The sequence below is a fragment of the Anomalospiza imberbis genome, chromosome 3, assembly GCF_031753505.1.
Source record: "Anomalospiza imberbis isolate Cuckoo-Finch-1a 21T00152 chromosome 3, ASM3175350v1, whole genome shotgun sequence".
In the NCBI taxonomy this organism is placed as follows: Eukaryota; Metazoa; Chordata; class Aves; order Passeriformes; family Viduidae; genus Anomalospiza; species Anomalospiza imberbis.
The window spans coordinates 84,256,054-84,272,203 of NC_089683.1; the positions used below are offsets into that span (position 1 = coordinate 84,256,054).

At 34.6% G+C, this 16,150-nt stretch overlaps 1 protein-coding gene across 1 annotated transcript in view; it reads right to left on the bottom strand.

Annotated features, from left to right (window-relative positions):
- BTBD9 (BTB domain containing 9) overlaps window positions 1-16,150 on the bottom strand; it is a 109,528-nt gene that overhangs the window by 28,650 nt on the left and 64,728 nt on the right. The window contains exons 7-8 of the mRNA XM_068185479.1: window positions 9,891-10,080; window positions 2,484-2,591 (exon numbers count right to left, since the gene is read on the bottom strand). Coding sequence (XP_068041580.1) covers window positions 2,484-2,591; window positions 9,891-10,080 — 298 coding nt within the window. The remainder of the gene's footprint in view (window positions 1-2,483; window positions 2,592-9,890; window positions 10,081-16,150) is intronic.

Genomic DNA, 16,150 nt, shown 5'->3' on the forward strand with positions numbered 1-16,150 from the left:
TAAGTGAGGGCTTTCATTCAGCACATGAGCCACAGAATGTCTCTTCTATTCTACATTCCACTGTTTTTAAACACTAAGATTATGCCTTTTTAAGATTATACTGTGTTTCAGTATTTTTCAGTAAAAAAAAATAAGTGTGCCAGTACTGTATGTAATTACACACTGTATGAAATTAAAATGCTCTGTTCTTCACAGACCAGTTCTAACATTTGTGGCATTTGGCAGTTAAATAGCATTTTATATATTTAACGTATTTACTAGAGAAAAAATATTGATACTAGAGATATTACTGCATATATTTATATGATACATATACTTGGTTATCAAACTTGGTTACAATTCAAGTAACTTTTGAGCTGAAGTAATTTCAGCATTTCTGCACATCATACCTGAAAGTAAAATGAAACATATTTAGTTTTCTTTGACTGAAAAAAACCTAGTCTATATTTCTGATCATAAAGGCAAGAGATATAAATTGAACATAAAAAAATGCTATCAGATGAAAAGAAATCACCTGAAATTTGACGGGTAGTGAACTCTGTTAACTTCATGACCAGGTCTTTTTATCTCTTTAAAGCAGATACAGACAGTGTCTGTAGACTTCAAGACTGGCGTAATGCCAGCTGACTGCACATCTGTCAGAGCAAGAAGTTAGGTAAAATGCAATTCTTTAATCCACATGAAAATTGTTCCTGCAACCACAGCTTTGAGAACTTCCAGAGTATATATGTTTTGAATCAAGATTTTGAAGTATACCCAAAGAAGGCAGCTATCTTTACTTTAGGGATGTATCTTTATTTGCTCAAGGCTAAGGCTTTGAAAGTAACAAAAAAAGCAAAAAAGCGTGGTTTGAACATGGTGAAAAGGTATTTGAACTGGGCAGTCTATCAGTAATTTCTCCTGCACTGTGCATACTTAAGCAAGTGCTCCTTTTGACTGTTAAAAGGCTTTCAGTACCAAAATATAAAAGGAAAAAGTGCACAAAGATTCCTGATATCGATTTCTCTTCCTTTTGTGGCTTCAGCCTTTTAGTGCTCCCACAGCTAGAGGCAGACAAAGAGATGAGTTTTATCTATTATGCAGAAATGTGTTTGAGAACGAGTGAAGATTTAATCGTTCTCCAGACCTGCAGGCAGAACCCAGGTTTTCTGCTCATCAATACCCTGCCCTTTACAGCCACTGAAAGGACGTGTCAAGTTCTCCTTCACGAACACATCTAGTGTATTGTAAAGCATTTGAGTCACACTGTTTGTTAAGAGATGAAATATAAACTTTAGAAAAATGTGTCAGCAGTGCTGCTACAAAGGACTGAATAACTCTCTTGCTTGATGTGACAAACTGAGAATTCAGAATGCATCTGAATTTGTAAAATCAATTTTGTTTTGGTTGGCACAGATACAAGATGGGTGGGGGCTGGCCCCACATAAGCTGATGACTTGAATTTTGTCCAAAGAAAGCAAGCACATCTTATGGAAAACTGACTCAGGGAAAATGAAAGATAAAAAATTTTTATAATTCTGAGCTTCCCTGGGGTTTAATCAGGAAATCACATCCCATCAACATTCACTGAATGGTGAGCATACCTGGCTTCTGGATACATACTATATAAATTTGCAGACTGTCCTTTCAGTCCCACGACCATTATCTAGGTAATTTTTTGCTAGGAATTAGAATCATCATCACATGGTTTAAGAAGGCTCTCAGCAATAAATTATTCTTCCATACTTGAGGAATGGATTTTATCAGCAGAAACTACAGTAAAGCCAACAGAGAGTATACAGCTGGAGAGTATTCATGCCTGATTTCTCCTGATTTAAGTATTCAAATGAAAGTGGAAGTTTTTCTCTATTCTTTATCTCTGCTTAAGGAGCACTCTTTTTCTCTGGAAGGGTGCTTTTCAAAAGCAGAGTGTTCGGTGCATAAGTCAAGTACTCTACTTTTTAAAACAGAGACAAGGTCAAGCTTTGGCAACTGTGTGGTCTACTGTGGTTTGGTCCCTACCCTCACTCTCTTCAGATGTCATACAATACATTTATGAGTTTTGATAAGGGAGAAAGAAAGATATCTGAGTAGCAAAATCCTTTATCAAGTATGCTTTCTTCCCTCTCCTACCACATTTCTCAAGGCAGGGTGGTTTGACATCCGGGGTCACCATAAACATGTGACCTCCAGAAAAACACAGTTTAACTTCTAGTGATCACAAAACCAAGGGTATAGTAGGCAGACGTTTTATGAATGAAGAATCCAACTGACTGTCTGATGATCCAGTACCAATCTTAAGAAATTGATTCTGAAAGTCTTGCATTAATCTACAGGTTATGCAATGATCATTCTTTTCACAGTAACCTATTTAAGTAGTGAAAAAAAAAACAAACAAACAAACAAACAAACAAAAAAACCCCCAAAAAACCAAAAAAACACCACAAAAAACCCCAGCCTCCAGTTCTTAATTTGTGCCAATGAGTGTAAAAAACTAAACTCACTTGCAGGAAATTTTTGTGCGATCCACCACCATGGTCCACTGTTGCTGATTTGTTGAAACCTCAATGTAGTAGCTGTAGCTCCGATCATCACAGTCCCAAAGTAGCAACCTACATAAGAAGAAGTTTTTGAGTGGTAAGTTAAACAAACATTTTAACCAACTTTTAAATTTTTCCAGCCCTTTATTTTCTCCACTTAATCCTTTCTAAATGTAACTGTTTCTTTTGCAATGTACCTCTAACACTCAGCAAAGTCTTAACTGTTTTTGCCATCTCAAACTACTCTAATTATCTTGAGGCCCATAATAGACTAATAGGCTTTTAATAACCAACTTATAAACATTAATTTATTAAATTAATCCAAATACTTTTAATTGATTTGCCATGTGGCATTGCCTTTTTTAGAAATGATGCAAAGATCTGTTTCAAAAAGTCCGTTTAGGAGAGGACAGAAAAAAAAAATTAGGTGATTAAAAGGATTATGCTGCTTTCTTAATTGTATTTTATTGGTTTTGGAAAATATATCAGAAATATATTAAAAAAAAAAGAAAGTAAAAAAGTGGGAATCCCCAGTCCTGGTTCATCATCACCAGAAGAAGAAGAAGAAGAAGAAGAAGAAAAGGTAATAAATTGTTAAACAAATCGCTGAAAAGGCAGAAGAAAAAGAAAGACAATAGTTCTAACAAACTATGCACTCCTTCAGGAAGGGCACTAAGTGATACTGAACAGCCTTTGATTTCCATACTAGTCTTACAGAGAAGAAGACCTAAAACATCAGGGATGGCATTTTGCTCAAGTATTATCAAAACCCATATCTGGCAAATGTATCTTCTTTACTTTTCTTTATATGGGCATTATCTCCCAGTTGTGAGATATTTGGCCCAGAACTGGACACAGTACTCAACGTACAGCTTCCCAACACCAAGCACAGAGGGAAACATCCTAGTTCAGCCCTTTCTTTTCAGCTCTTGAAATCCCAGTGTCAGAAGTGAAATTAGGTCTGGTGGCCAAGTAGATTCAAAACAAATTTCCTAGATGCTGAATTTAGCTCATTAATATTATCAGAAATAATATGCTGCTAAAGGTAGCTTTAAGAAGCTAAATTAAAACACTTTCAGCAAGTCTTTTAGCACATATGAATACTGTCTATTTGCAAATTTAAAAAATCAGAGTTGATTTCGTAAAAAATAAAGAGCTGTCTGTGGTGTCATGACAAACTTGAAAAAACCCCCACAACCCAAAACATAACCACCGAACTTCAACAACTCTCCTTCATCTGATTATCCCCATTCTGTTTTTCGACAGCTGAAAGGTCTTCAAAGACAAAATGAAGTACATTTTGTTAAAAAAAAGTTTACTGATTACAATCATCTATTTGGTAACTGCTACTAATCAAGGTCCTGAATTGATTTAACATTTATATTTAAACCAAGTCGTCTAAATGATAAAAAGAGGAAAAATCAAAAACATTTCTAAATTTGTTTTCCTTCAAAAAGGCTATCAAAATGTAGCTAATTATGCTTTTCGACAGAATTCTTTTTATCATGGTGACTCATTGCTGTTTCCTTGATCGATGTTTTCAAAGCTATGATCAAGAGTTTGAATATCAGAAGCACACTGGTGACTGTAATTTCAACTAACAATACCATAATTAAAACACAGCTGGCTTGGTTTTAAAGCAGAAGCCTAACAGGACATATTTGTTCCTTGCAAAAATATTTAATTGCTCTCTTCCAAATCAAGCAAATCTCATTAAATAGGTTTAAAAATTATATGGTTTAGAATTATTACAAACCAAATAATGAGTGAATTAAAGTCAGTGGCATCTTTCCTGAAGTCACTTTGCATGGATGCTAAACGTAGATTTCTGTTTCTTTGATACTTCTGAAGGAAAATAAAAAGTTATTTATTCTCTAGTAGCTTTTTATGAGAGACTCAGGATGTAGACTGACAGGAACTTATTTGGAATTTACTCTGCTTGAAATGCTTTTCAGGATAAGCACTGAAAAACTTTCAGGTGACAACTAGAAAATTCACCAGTGCACACCGAGCACAAAGGCCACTTTTTATGCCAGGTACAACAATCTTTGTAACACATTACAGGCAATTTACCATGCTGAACTTTTTTAGCAAAGCCATGTTTTCCTAAGATGAATATTAAATGACAGGAAGGAGAATATTCCACTTAAAAAGTCAGAACTATACCCATTGGAAATGCATCTGTTTATAGCAAAATTTCTCATGTTCTTAGAACTTCCCATATTGAAATAAAAAGCTAAATTAGCTCATTACTGTATCTTGCCTTCAGGATCGAGAAAGAAAAATCGAGTGAAGATTGATCCAGCTTACACCCTGCAACACTGTGAGATTTAAACGTATTTCTGTTTTGGGTATCTGGAGCCTAAGCCTGTGAATCATTTAATATGACACTGCTGTTTACATCACATGTTCAAAATGCCTCACTTTATAAAATAAAAGCTTTTCAAATATAAATAAAACTTCACATTTCAGGCATAGGAAAATTATTCTATTGGCTACCTGTTACAATAAAAAAAAATGCTGCAGTAGTTTTTTAAACAGTATGTCCCTAAATGTCATGTACTGTCCTGTGATTGAATGTTCTGCATTTCTAAAAACATTTTCTGCTGTCTGTGCTTACTTTTTATTTTTGGATTTCTGTAAAAAAGTGTCACTGTTTAGTTCAGACTGCTGTATAACTAAATATACTCAAGGTGTTAGCAGAAAACCAAACAATATTAGTCATGCATCTAACAGGATGATATCTGCTTTCTGAGTACTGGAAGTCACTACAGAGAACACACAGATAAATATTTGACAGTACTGTGTTCATAATCCACGTGCATACTTGTAGAAACCCAAAAGACAGAAATTAAAACATAAAGTAGCAACATATCTTGAAAGAGAAAGAAAAAGAAAAAGGAAGAAACATGGAAGGTTTTTTATACAATTGTTGCTGCATTTTTGCCTCTGGTTGTCTATAAACCCTTTCAATTTTCTGCAGACATTTATGTTTCAGTTTCAGTACTCTACAAGAAACCATCTTTCTTCCTACAAAAAACAAAAATTTCTGCATATTTTCTAAGTGTTCCTATGATCATTCATTCTGAGTCATGATTTTACTCTCAAGTCAGGAAAGCACAGAAAATGAGCAGCAAGGAAAGAAAAGCTTCCTAAGTGGAAGTGGTATGGAAAATCAGAAAGCATAAAAGATGTGTATGATGATGGTATAAGCAAACAGAAAATACATTCAAGTTCACTGATGCTGTTTGTTAATTCATGGATTTCTCTGAATATGAAAAGCTATCAATTCCATACTAGCATTAAAGGCTTCAGAAAGGCTAAAGTTGGATAAGTATAGTTCATGTACTTTTCTAAAGACATACTTTTTGTCTTTCTATATATTCTAACATGAAAATCACTATGGCATAGAATTCCATCTCTACCATATACACTCTAGCAATTTTTTTAATTTATAAGAAAAAGCAGCCAAAGACTATAGCATAATAGTACTATATTTCTATACCAGATAAATGCAGGGAGAATTAGATAGAAAGTTATTCTATTATGGCAGCTGCTGCAATAGTCACATTTTAGCCATTTTAAAATTGAATTGTATTTACTATGTTACACACACCAGTTGCTTTCTTTCTGTTCCTAATTAAATACTGTATTATAATACAGTATTCTGTCACAGATATGGGCCTTTTCGGGGACTAAAAGGAGAAAGACATTTTGTGTCCGGACAGGCAACTATGTAGAAAAAACACTTAAATTAACAATTACTCTGTTAACTGTTCTGAGAATTAATAAAAAAAGAAAACTCCTAAATATTTTTTAAAATTTCATAATCTAAAAGACCATATTTAGTAACAATTCTTTAAAAAAAAAACCCATAGTATAATAGAATAGTTTGGATTGAAAGGGATGGGTTGAAATCTCCATGTTTTCCATGTCTTGTCTATTAGAAAATAGTATTGAGCACTGATTGTCATCAGACCTCTTTCAGAATTTCTGAGTAAATTCTGATGTGGAAGTCAAGAGCTCCAAATTTATAAAAGATTTGGAGATATTTAATCTCCAAATAGATGAAGAAGTATTCAATATTAACAAAGTTTCAATGAGGTTTCCCATGGAATTCCTGAGTCAAATTGAACAGATGTCATTAATTGCCTGTGTGCCTTCTCAGCAATGAAGGCTACAAACATAAGGAGCTGGTGTTACAGGAAGTGAGCCAGCAAAACAATGGAAAGAGATTATTGTTCTGTACCTGACATTTGTTAGATCATGCCTGGGATACTGAATCCCTTTTTGGATCCAAATAGAACATTGATACACCTCAGCAATTCCAGCAGAGGATCAACAAAATTTTCATGAGGCTGAAGCACACACCCTGTGCAAGAGACTGGGGAAGCTGGCTTGTTCAGCCTAAGGAGGCTTGGGGTTGGGGAAGAACCTAACAACACTTGCCAGTATCTGAGAACAGAGAAGTTGGGGAATTTCCTGCCTTGGAAATTTTTAAGACCAGAGTGCATAAAACCTTGATTAGGATGGTTTTTTTTCATTACTGACCCTCCTTTGAGAAACAACCTGATGCTACATGCCTTCTTCCTCAAGTCCCTTTCAACCTGAAGGGTGCTAAGATTCCTAGACATTGGAATGACTTTGGCAGAAAGCATGCATACAATATATATTCCTGAAACATTCAATTCATTGCATTTCTAAGGCATATCTGAACACCAATAGTTCTTCTGTTTTTTTCTGTACTCAGAATTTAGTTGCCATGGTAACATATTATGTCTTGGAGGCTCTTTCCAGTGATACTCCTGTTTCTATAGACTAAAAGCAGCTACTACCTTTTTTCAAAGGTTTATATATTTACCCCCTCTGAAATAAATATATTCAATGGCATATTTATGTTTCTGAACTAAAAAGATGCATACTTTAATTCCTAATTACTCACTTAAAATCCAAACCCATGGGTATAATGACTCAGTTTCTGAGGATAGCAGAATTCATGTCATTCTGTAGTCATGGTGTACTGCCAGGCTAAAGCAAATGCTCCTAGAATTTTTTTCTATTAGGTGGGAGCATGAGATCAAGGGAGTTTTCAAACAAGCAAACAGCAGGAAAACAGGCAGTGAATACAGTTCCATCGGTTGTGGGAGACATTCTGTTAACAAAAAAATTGTCTTTCTTCTATAAAGACTAAATACTAAGACTTTTTGCTGTCATCTATGTTTATATATTATTTGATTTCTGTATGAAACATAGATTTCCTATGTTTCCATAGATGCTGAAGAGACCATTGTCACCATCTTTAGCACTGCATAATATAGAGCATGCTCCAGACCCTTGCCAAAGCTGTAGATGCCACAGAGTGAAACTTCACTTCCCCACTCCAAGGAGCAGCTTCACTTGGCTGCCTATGACCAGCAATAGACATGGCTGCAACTCAAAACACTTATTCTTCTAGGCAGTAAACAAAAAAGGAAAAATTACATGCTGCTAGCATTTCTGTCTCTAGGCAATGCAGATAGTCTCCTCTGGCAGAAGATACCCCAGACTATGGTGTTTATTACTGTTATTTTTGTAAAGTAATCTATTAAGCTTGTTTGTACTATACATGGCAGGGAAACTGATGAAGAAAGATGAGATTCTGAACCTGTAGCTGTACAATTTAATACCACATGAATCACTAAATGCCTATTAGTTTTGAATTATGTGATGTTTGGTTTTGTTTTATTATTTTGTTATTTGCTCTACACACTTGCTGATTACACAGTTATCATTTCTTGGCAACCAAAAGTTTAATTCACCTAACACACCATTTAATAAAGAGACTTATTAAAAGTCTTCTGCACAAGAATAAACAATTGCATAGCATTTATTATAAGAAATTCAGTTTTTTTCACTAACTGGAAAAAGATGGTACAATGTATCAATTGCAGGATATACAACTGAAGGATAGAATTGAAGGATATCAGAAAACAGTAAGATAGGAAGACAGAGAAACTGAGAAACTATCCATTTTAGTTAGTATATTCTTCTCTTAATATTTTATATGGCCAAAGCCTTGCTGCCAAAAACTACTACTTAATTATAAAGTGTTGTGAAAATGATTACATTACATTTTCATTTACCTATTTTAAGAAATCTGAATACTGCTCGGTTTTCTACTTGAGATACAATATTTAACAGAATATTAACAACAACAAACTCAAATGAGTGTGGAAAGTTGCCAACCACACTTACTCAACTTGTTTCACACAGTGAGAACAATGCCAGACTTGCATTATGCATAGTATCTACAGCTTGCATACACAAAAAATACTACTTTTGTTGGGTTAGGAATTTGCCTGGATATTTGATGTCAAACTCTATCTCCAGAGTTTTACAACCATCCTAACAATCTCATAGGCCAGAACCAAACCACACAAAATAGAAACTGGCAGTTATAAAAGAGCTTTCAAGTCTCACTTCGTAGCACTTAATAGGGGAAAGGCACTGAGCTCCTGGAAATACATATCTATGTATATAGTCTCTGTTGCAAGCCATTACTTACCTGGGATTTCAGTCTTTGATCACTGGTACTCTGAACTTCAGAAATCTTTATTTCTCTGTCATAGAGCATACAAATTAAGTCCCTGACTACATAGTCTAAATTTACAAACACTATTATCCCATTAAGACAAGGTTTTTTATGCCTGATTTCATGAAACAAACACCCCCAAACATTTAGAGTCAGAGAATCTGAAGTTGGTAAGAATATTTTTCTCTTCACCTGTGAAAATTCTGGCTTCCTATCTATTTCCTAGGTCTCTACATCAGCCAAAACTTTCATCTTCATATGTATATACACATTTACAGTAGAAACAGCCCAATGAAGCTCAATCCAAATCTAAACATAGTCATTAATCTAGCCTTGTAAATCAATATTCAGGTTGCTGTATCTTTATTACATCTTCCATGTTTAAGTAAAAACTAGCACTAATTGTATAGTGAAAAGGAAGCCTCCGTGACTTGACATGATGATTTTCTTCAAGAAAATTGTTTTCAGAATTAAACGGATAACAGTAACTGCACCTACTTAACCATAACTGAGACTGCAATTAAATTCTATTTTAAAGTAAGTATCTAACTTTAATCTTATAATTTGACTGTTACTACTATTATGCCTCTGAAAAGTATTATTTTCTGCAATTGCACTCTGTACCTCGACATATAATTCACACATTTAATTCTTAACATACCTGTTATACTGAAGTAAGAAGCCAAATGACAACTACTAAACTAGCCCCCTAATTAATGTCATTTCCATTCTAAAGAAAATAAATGCTCAGCAAAAATTTCACTGTGCCCCCTAATTTAGAGAAAAATAAATCCTCCTACCGTATTGATCCAATCATGTAGGGCTGTGCCAGCTGCACTACAATAGCTCCGCTCCCAAGCTGGTGGCATGTGTATCCAGAATCCCAATCATAGTTTTTTGTGTCTCCATTCAATAAGGCATTGCGACTGCGACTAACACCCTCAATCACACTGGCACAGTCTGCAATTGTTGCAACATTTTCAGTGGGAACTGTGAATTAAAAACACAAAGATGACAGACATACAGTCAGAAAACAGTTCAGATGCCAATGGTCATTATTTCTGGAGAAGAACTGGTAAAAAAAAAAAAAGAGAAAGAAAATATGATCAACAGAAGGAAATTTAACTCACATAAAATGAACTATGAACAAGTGATGAACAAGTGGTAGAGACAGTTTTTACAGCACTGATTCCAGAATAGCTTGGTAAACTAACAGATGGATTGCAGTATTGGTGATATGAAAACACTCTTTTTACACAATTGAGAAAAAATATCTTGTCCAGCAAACTTTAGAAATTTTGAAATAATTTCTTCCTATTTTATGATGAACCCTTTCTCTACTACAACATTTGAAAATGGCTAGAACATAGCTATGAGAAATTTCAGAGATAACTGTATGAGTCTTCAGCATGCAAAAAAAGAGATAATTTTCCATGAAGAGCTAGGATTCTGTGATTTCACTGTGCTACTGGTGTCAGAAGCATCATCTTAAGAAAGCCAACTAACTAACCAAAACACCTTAAAAAATATATGGGAAGAAACTGCAAGATCATTGCCAAGTAGTTATCCCAGGCAGTGGAAAAACAACCAGTTCTGGAAAAGCTACGACATTACCAAATATACTATAATTTCTGTCTGCTCATAAAAAATTACTAAAAACACCACTTTAATATTCTAGAAATCTCCTGATTCCCCTATTACTGAAAAGAGGCATTGAACAATTCCCATATTCTTATGGGGGAGCAGGTGTTAGACATTAGAAGTACTTCACTGGAAACTATTTGAATAAAGCAAAGCCTAACACTGCAAACAAAGAGTACTGGCATTGAATTAAAATTTGTCTTGACTTCCTTTTCTTCCTCTCCTACCTGGGAGTAAAGGAACTTATTTGTGTATTCATTTTATATAGGCTTTAAAGCATCTTCTACACAGAGTTGTTTTTTTTTTTAATACGAAGAGGAAGCTATTGCAATCTTGATGAAAAAGAAAATGAGTAAAAGACAGAGTCAAAATGCTCATATTGAGGCTCCATGGCATATTGCAGACACACTTAGCTCTCTGAGTGATTAATTGAATGTAGTGCAGCTCAGTTCAGGCAATGTTTTGCCTGCATGCCCTCTGAGCATCATCCTGCTCCTTCTCATGTTTAGATTTCTGCACTAATCCATGACCCTCCTAAGAAGATGTTACCCTGACTAGTCAAACTCCTTAAAAACTGTACAGGAACTGTCTTGGTGGGCTTTTAATATAATTCTGTGGTCTTCCCTACAACAGCTAATTAGAGAGTTACTCTGACTAACAGAAGTGTGCAGAATGTGCCATCCTGTTCCTTTTCCCTAGGGGGTCTGTCACTCCCTATTTTGAATATTCACTATCATCTTTTATATACGCTTGATAAATTTACTAAAAGTACCATCTGCTGGGGACTCTGTTCTGCATTTTCAAGTCTTTTGGTTGTCTTCCTTTTTCCCAATAGAATATCTGCTTCCATTTAGGTCACTTATTTACAAATACAAACTGTCAAAATCAAGACTCTTGTTTCTATTTTTGTTTCCTTTTTTTTTTAATCCACCAGCTATCCAGCTCTTACAGTAACCAATATTGTGTCAGAGAAAAGAAAAGAGAAGATCACAAATATAATTTTTTCCCTACTGTTCATACAACAGTTTTGGGTTGAAAAGTCTAATTTGCTTTTATGGAACAGAAAAGATGAGTGTTAGCAAAGCAAACATATTCTGTAAGCAAAAAAAAGGAGAAGACGATTGAGGTTACAGGACAGCGGCATCAAACATTTATTAAAACTTACTTTTTTGTCTCTTATGCTGCAGTATGGAGTGATGAAGAACTGGCAGTATATATAATTCTAGCAATGGTATTTTTATAAAGGATTGCAATTTTCAAGACATGGCCTAAGGGTCATCTATACTGACTATATTTAAAGATAAGACAAGATATGTTATACAACTGTCCTTAGAGATCTTCCAAGATAAAAATGTACCAGAAGTGTGTTGTAGCCCCAGTCATATTTATCATTCCTTAAGCTTGTTTCTCTTACTTTGTCTTTTTAGCATACTTGATTTTTCATGAGAATTTTCTTTTTCCTGAAGCACTCTGAAAAAAAAGTTAATGCTGCTGCTGCCAAGTGGCTTCCATATCTGAGTGCAGACTACTTCCTTTCATCTCTCATTCTGGACAGGTCAGCTTTTGCTTTCTATCTATCCACTGTGACTTCACTACAATGTGAGTGGGTGGGGAAATGAAAGAAAAGCCTCAAATAACTTTTTGCAACACAGAAAGGAACAGAACAAAGTGGGTATTTGTACTGGTTTACAAAACCAGACATTAATAAACCTTAAATAAATTATGAAAATAAACATACAGGGAGACAGCAGATCTACTACATAGTCTTATTTTATAGGAAAGCAGCAATTTAAAGCATTATGGACTGTTCAATATACTGCACTCTAGGCAACAGTCAAAAATTCTCTGCTTATGTGTCATCATTGCAACAAAACTGTTCATTTTAGGGAATTCTCTTAAGACACAAAATTATCATTGTGAAGAAACTATAAACAAGAAATTTCACTAGAAGAAACAAATTTTTGTTTTAGTTAGTATGAAGGAGTGATTTTCCTCTCATGATTACATCTGTTAAATGTTCAGCTTCCAATTGCTCAATTTTTAACTATAAAATTGCATTCCTTCTCTACTTGAACATCTACTAAACTGACAAAAGTTTCCTTCCTGGCTGGCTGGAAAATAAAAAGCTGATACTAAAGAAAAAGAGAATTAAGGATGCAAGGATTATTTCAGAGTTTGATCATATTGTTTTAAAAAAATTAAAGGGGTATTAGGCATTTTGCTCTCATTATTTTCCACATGCCAAAAGATATTTTAAGTCTAATCTTTATTCAATATATTAATTAGCCCTTGTTTATTTGCTACATGGTAGAAAAAAAAAGAAATCTTTTTCTGAAAATTAACTTTCCAGATAATTAAAAGTACAGCCTCATGTCCTGTCTTTCATTCCACATACTCTTTCTTATTTTCTTGAGTTGAAACTTGCTGATGAAATTACTACACTTAATTTGAATCTTCAATTAAATTATTCAAAGAAATCAAGAGCTCAAAAATATCAACTTCAAACAAATAGCAGCAGTATTTTCACCTATTTCAGTGAAAAGCTTTATGCAAGCCATATTTATTTCTGGAAAAGAAAACCCCATTAATATGTGTTTTTGTCCAGCTGTCAGAAATTGTATTGGAAAAACTTCAGAGAAGGCTGATTTTTTCCTCGATACTTGCTACAGTTTGTGATTCCTAATCCAATAAATTAGAACAAAACTATTCAAGTCACTACAACTGGCCATACTTTTCATTGCCAACTAATTGGCTGCTACAGGGCTCTTTCATCAAACATTGTGTCTGCAGAAGACTGTCAGAAATATAAGTTGTTTCAGGAAGTGTGCATCCCTCCTTGTGGCACTGGAAACAGACAGAAAAGGATTAAAAAAAAAAAAAAAGAACTGGAACCATATGAACAGATCTCTCTCAAAACCAACCATGTGGCTGTCCTTTCTTGCAGAAAGGGGAAAAAAATCCCTGCAGTATTTAGACTGTCTTCAAGTTTTCAAAATTTCCTAAAGCTATGTCTGCAGCAGAGCTGACTTATACTGCTGGGTAAGCCTGCATTGTTTTAGAAAAACGTGAACCTTTTCAAAAGGGAAAAAACAAAATATGATAGCTTTGTGTGGAGTCAATATTAAACTAGACAAAAAACCAGCATCTTCCACTGCTTCCTTGGGGAGAGACAAAGCAATCTTTTACAAAGCTGAACCTCACACTAGGAAACTGATATGACTGGTTTCTCCCTGTTACACATTCAGTTGTGTTTGTTCTTTTTCCTTTTCTAAATAACTGCCAGAGTAAAAGACAAGTGAATATTTATTTGTATCATTTTATCCCTTTTAAAACAAGTTCTCCTAAGGCATTGAACAGCACACAAATGAAGGTTCATGATGATTCCTAAGAACTGAACTGCATTCCTCAGAGGGTGACCAAGGACATTCCAGTGTTTTTACATCCATTTTCTGCTCTTCAGTCATTATTCACTGTTTTCTCTTTCATGTGTATTGTACACATTACAAGAAGTCTGATAGACTGAGACTACACACCAACACTGCTTCATGGAAAAACCATCCACATTGCACTCCCAATGCCCATCACCAGGCTCACAATCAGAAAGAAGGTTGGTCAAGCCCACATAATCCTTGACTGCTTCTCAGCACTGGGTATTGATTAAAAGACACTGAGGTTATCAATTTTTTTTTTTCCAGTTGAGGTAGAAAAGAAGAATTTTTTTCCTCTATTAAGGTGGGAAAAAAATTCCCAGAAACCTAAAGAGGCCTTGCACAGAAGCAGTCCTTTAACTGCTGTTATAACTTCTTGCCACTGGGCAGATTAGAACATTTTACAATACATCACATGACACCAGGTACTGCTTCCAAAGCAGTATGTCTCTTACTTGTGAAAATATTCTTTTGTTTTGAATTCTACATTAAATATTAATGCCTAAAGACCATTCAAAATTTCATAAGCAGAAGTTCATTATAAGCAAGCACTATGATTGTGAGATTAAAGAATATTTGCATCCTTGCTGAACTAAAGAGTTATGTTAGTATCATGAATTTAATATGGAAAACTGTTAACTTACACATTTAGAGATAATACTATGCCAAAAAGAAAAATACATCTCAACCCTAACATCTGTGTAGGGAAATAATTTTATATGATTACAATCCTTTCTGTCACCTCATTTCACAAGACAACAAACTATAAACCAACACTTAAACACCAGACAGTGCTATAAAGTGCATTTTCTGCTACTTTTGCTTCAAAAGTGCTACTCAGCTACCACTGGGTCACATCAATACCACATCCAGTATTGTACAAGGTAACTGTATAAATCACCTTCCACATTGACTTTTAATTGTAATACGTCAAGTCAGTAATTTTTCATTAAAACCGTGTACACAAAAACACAACAACATAAAATTGTTGTTATAATGAAACAGCACTTCATTTTTTATTATTTGTTTACCAGTCCTCTAATTTTCACTGTACGGTGACAACAATCACGTAGATATTACATACCAGTAGTAATGTATCTGATAAATTACGCTCTTCACATATACAGCTCTCTGGTCAAGTTGAGTATCTTTCAGAAAAAAATAAATAAATAATCACTCAAGTCTCTACATAACATCTCTAACCAAACACCTCAGAGGCCTCATTTCTTTGGAATGCATTTTCAAATGACAAATCTTCACATCTTATCTTCAGTGTTGTTTTGGTAGAAGTAGGGGTCACTAAGTCTTTTTGAAAGGACCTTATGGCCTTCAAGGGCTGACCAATACTTAATTTTTTAAAATAAAACAGGGTATATAAACAGCAGCTGTGTTTGCTCTAACCTAATTTAATACTGTATTTAATATCATATGGGATAAGCAATGAACAAAATGAACTGCTTTCCAAGGGTTTAAGATAAAAGTTTCTCTACTCAGTCAAGCTTAAAAGCAACCTACTCTGATTACTGCACTTTCATATATTTTGTTGGTTTTTCCTAACTGCTTTAGATTGACTTTATCCTATCTGGTCATTTCAGAAACAGAAACAAACATTACAAATCCTCATCACAGCAATAAAATAAATCTGTGCCAATCCATTGGTACTCATACTGAGTTTTCACACAAGTGGACCTTGGACTGACAGTCTGCTTGATCACAGGAGCCATATATGAAAGGAGCCATATAATATGCCACCTTATGGTAATCATCACACTGAAAAAAAAACATTAAATAGATATAATATCTCTTTGCTGGATCAAAGTTGCTGAGAATATTTTTGAATAGGCAATACTGATGGCCAAAAATTCTGATAGAACAGTCATAGGTGCCTCTGCTCCATTTCACAACTGGACTGGCCTCAACTAGTCCCCAAATCTTTCCATTTCTATCTTTCTCACCATAAACTCTGCAAGGTTATGTATACAACTGCTGGT